Source organism: Octodon degus, unplaced genomic scaffold (assembly GCF_000260255.1).
Source record: "Octodon degus isolate 3935 unplaced genomic scaffold, OctDeg1.0 scaffold00004, whole genome shotgun sequence".
Lineage (NCBI taxonomy): Eukaryota > Metazoa > Chordata > Mammalia > Rodentia > Octodontidae > Octodon > Octodon degus.
The window spans coordinates 32,693,711-32,696,319 of NW_004524580.1; the positions used below are offsets into that span (position 1 = coordinate 32,693,711).

The following is a 2,609-nucleotide window of genomic DNA, read 5'->3' on the forward strand; positions in this document are numbered from 1 at the left end:
GGCAGCTGACCCCAGCTGGCTGTTATCACTTCGGCCAGCACGGCCAGCGTTCACCAGGTTCTCACAGTTAATATCTAACAACCACTGACTCTTGCGTGGACTAGGTAAGTGTGTGTGTGCGTGTTAGCATGCATTAGATCATTTAATCTTCACAAGAGCGAGAGCCGCAGCCCTCAGGACGTACCTGCCCATTTATCTCGGCCCAGGCTCCAGGGACTTTATCATGACCTCGGATCCAGTTATGCAAAACCTCAGCAGTCTGATCCCAGCGAATCTAGAATGGCACAAACACAGGCCTTGAGTGGCCATGGATGCAGCCACCTTTCTGTCCCCTGGTGCAGAGGGCAGGTGTGGGCAGGTTGGCCCAGGCGCTGAACTTCTGGCCCGGAAATGGTAGACCGGGACTGTGCAAAGGCAGAGGGCCGTGGGCTTGCAGACATTCCCGGAGTGGCCGTAGATACCTCAGCGCTTGCCTTTCTCCGGATCCCTTCATAGGTCGCCCCCTCTTCTGGCTGCGGGGTACAAGGAGCGTTTCCATCTGCTATGAGTTGCACGGCCTCTACCTAAAGCCAAGAACAGACCCGTGCCACCACGCAGCTCACCACGCGGCTGGTCTGCTTGTGCTGAGCAGAATGATACCACCCATCAGTCTGCCTGGACCAGTGGTGGCAAAACTATGGCACGTGTGCCACAGAGGGCTGGCTGATCCTTGTCGTGGAGAGCTCTAAGCGTCTCACCATCAGTGGCCTGAAGAGTTGGGCTGTGAAGAGGACCTTCATTTTGTAGGTCTCTCCGTGTGCCACGCACAGAGAGTGGCAGCTCCTTCATGTGAAACACCCACAGCCAGCATGGTGGTGCACGGGAGGCTGCCGCAGGAGGATCGCCATGCGTTTGGGGCCAGCCTGGGCCACACAGCGAGTACACAGCCTGAACTACACAGCAAGATGCTGTCTCAGAAACAAAAACATGCTGGGCAAACATCACACAGACCCACAGGGTAGATATTATGATTCCTGGGTTACAGATGAGGAAACTGTGGATTAAGGGCAAGTTAGTATCTCAGATCACAGAGACAGCTTGGGGGCAGAGGCAGGATGTGCACCCAGGTAGTCACACTGCCAGGATCTGGCTGCAGCCGGAGTGACCACTTGCTGGGCGGGGTGCAGCCCAGGGTGGAGCGCATGATTGGCACATGCCAGGGCCCCGCAGAAAGGCTCTCGGGCTGACACATCACCAGCCCCTCCTTGGTGGCTGACTGGAACTCTCAGGAGAATAACACAAGTGGCTGTGGATTACTTGGCTGACCCGGATGTTCTAGAACATTTTGTGCTACTGTGTTAGATTAGTTCAACTTGCTTTCCAGCCTAGGACACTTGAAACAAAAGAAAGAAAACTAAAGTGCAAATTAGAGGGAGGGCCAAATAGTTCAGAGGATTAAAGCGCCTGCTTAGGCAGACACAGGGGCCAGGGGTCAATCCCCAGCCTGCTGTGCCAGCCCCGCCCCCGGGGCGCACTGAGACAGCCATTGAGACTGGGCATGGTGGTGCATGCCTGTAATCCCAGCACTTGGGAGGCTGTAAGCAAGAGGATCACTATGAGTCCAATCTCCATAGTGAGACCCTGAGCACCCTGTAGAACCTGTACTGGAAAAAAAAAAAAAGTGCAAATCAGAACGGAGATTCATCAAAAAACTAAAAGTAGAAATTCCGCTTGAGCCAGCTATTCCCCCTCTAGGTACCTCCCAGATAGACTTGAGACATCACACCACGGTGATCCGTCCACACCCATTTATAGCAGCATGATTCACAACAGCTAGGTCTGGAATTAGCTTATCCACCCATCCACAGATGAATGAACACAGAGAACGTGGCTTACACTCGATGGAGGACTACGCGGCCACAAAGAGGGATCACCTCAGCGATCGTGAGAACGTGGATGAACATCGACACCATAATGTTAAGTGTCAGACACACAAACCTAAATATCTCGGGTTCCTATTCTATGAGAAAACCAAAATATCAATTAAAAGCAAAATAAAGACAGATAACAGGAAGTAGGGAGAGATCTTTCTCAATGGGGAAGGAGATGGAAAGATGGAGGGAAGGAGAGCGAAGGAAGGGGTGAAAAGGGCAGGAAGGTATGCTGGGTGCGCAGCAGCTCTGCACAGGGCCTGCGGGCAAGATGGGCCGCAAGCACGACCAACAGAAATGTGTTGTAGGAAAGCCCCGGGCCAGGTGCCTTTGGATGTGCCCTGCATGCTCCTTTGGGCTGGGTCCGCCTGCTCTGCGTTGAGGCTGTCCTCCCCTGGGAGCTGCGTAGGCGCCCGTCCCCTCGCTCTCAGGATTCCTAGCTGGTGAACAACCTGCCCGAGAACACAGAGCAGGAGCCCCACCACAGGGCCAAGTGTAGCCCACTCCACATACACCTACCTGTCACGCCGGCGGTGGGGCAGTGCCCCGACCTCACCCTGAGGGGATATGGGGATCCTAGCACTCTCTCTCTTTCGCTCCCTTTCCCTTCCTCTTCTTCCTCTCCCTCCCCTCCTCCCCTTCCCCCTTTCCTCCCCTCCTCCCTCCCTCTTGCTCTACCTCCTCCTCCCTCCCTCCCCC

At 54.8% G+C, this 2,609-nt stretch overlaps 1 protein-coding gene across 1 annotated transcript in view; it reads right to left on the reverse strand.

Moving 5' to 3' along the window:
• Aldh1l2 (aldehyde dehydrogenase 1 family member L2) overlaps positions 1 to 2,609 on the reverse strand; it is a 51,253-nt gene that overhangs the window by 28,438 nt on the left and 20,206 nt on the right. Inside the window, exons 5-6 of the mRNA XM_023717326.1 lie at positions 462 to 563; positions 185 to 274 (exon numbers count right to left, since the gene is read on the reverse strand). Coding sequence (XP_023573094.1) covers positions 185 to 274; positions 462 to 563 — 192 coding nt within the window. The remainder of the gene's footprint in view (positions 1 to 184; positions 275 to 461; positions 564 to 2,609) is intronic.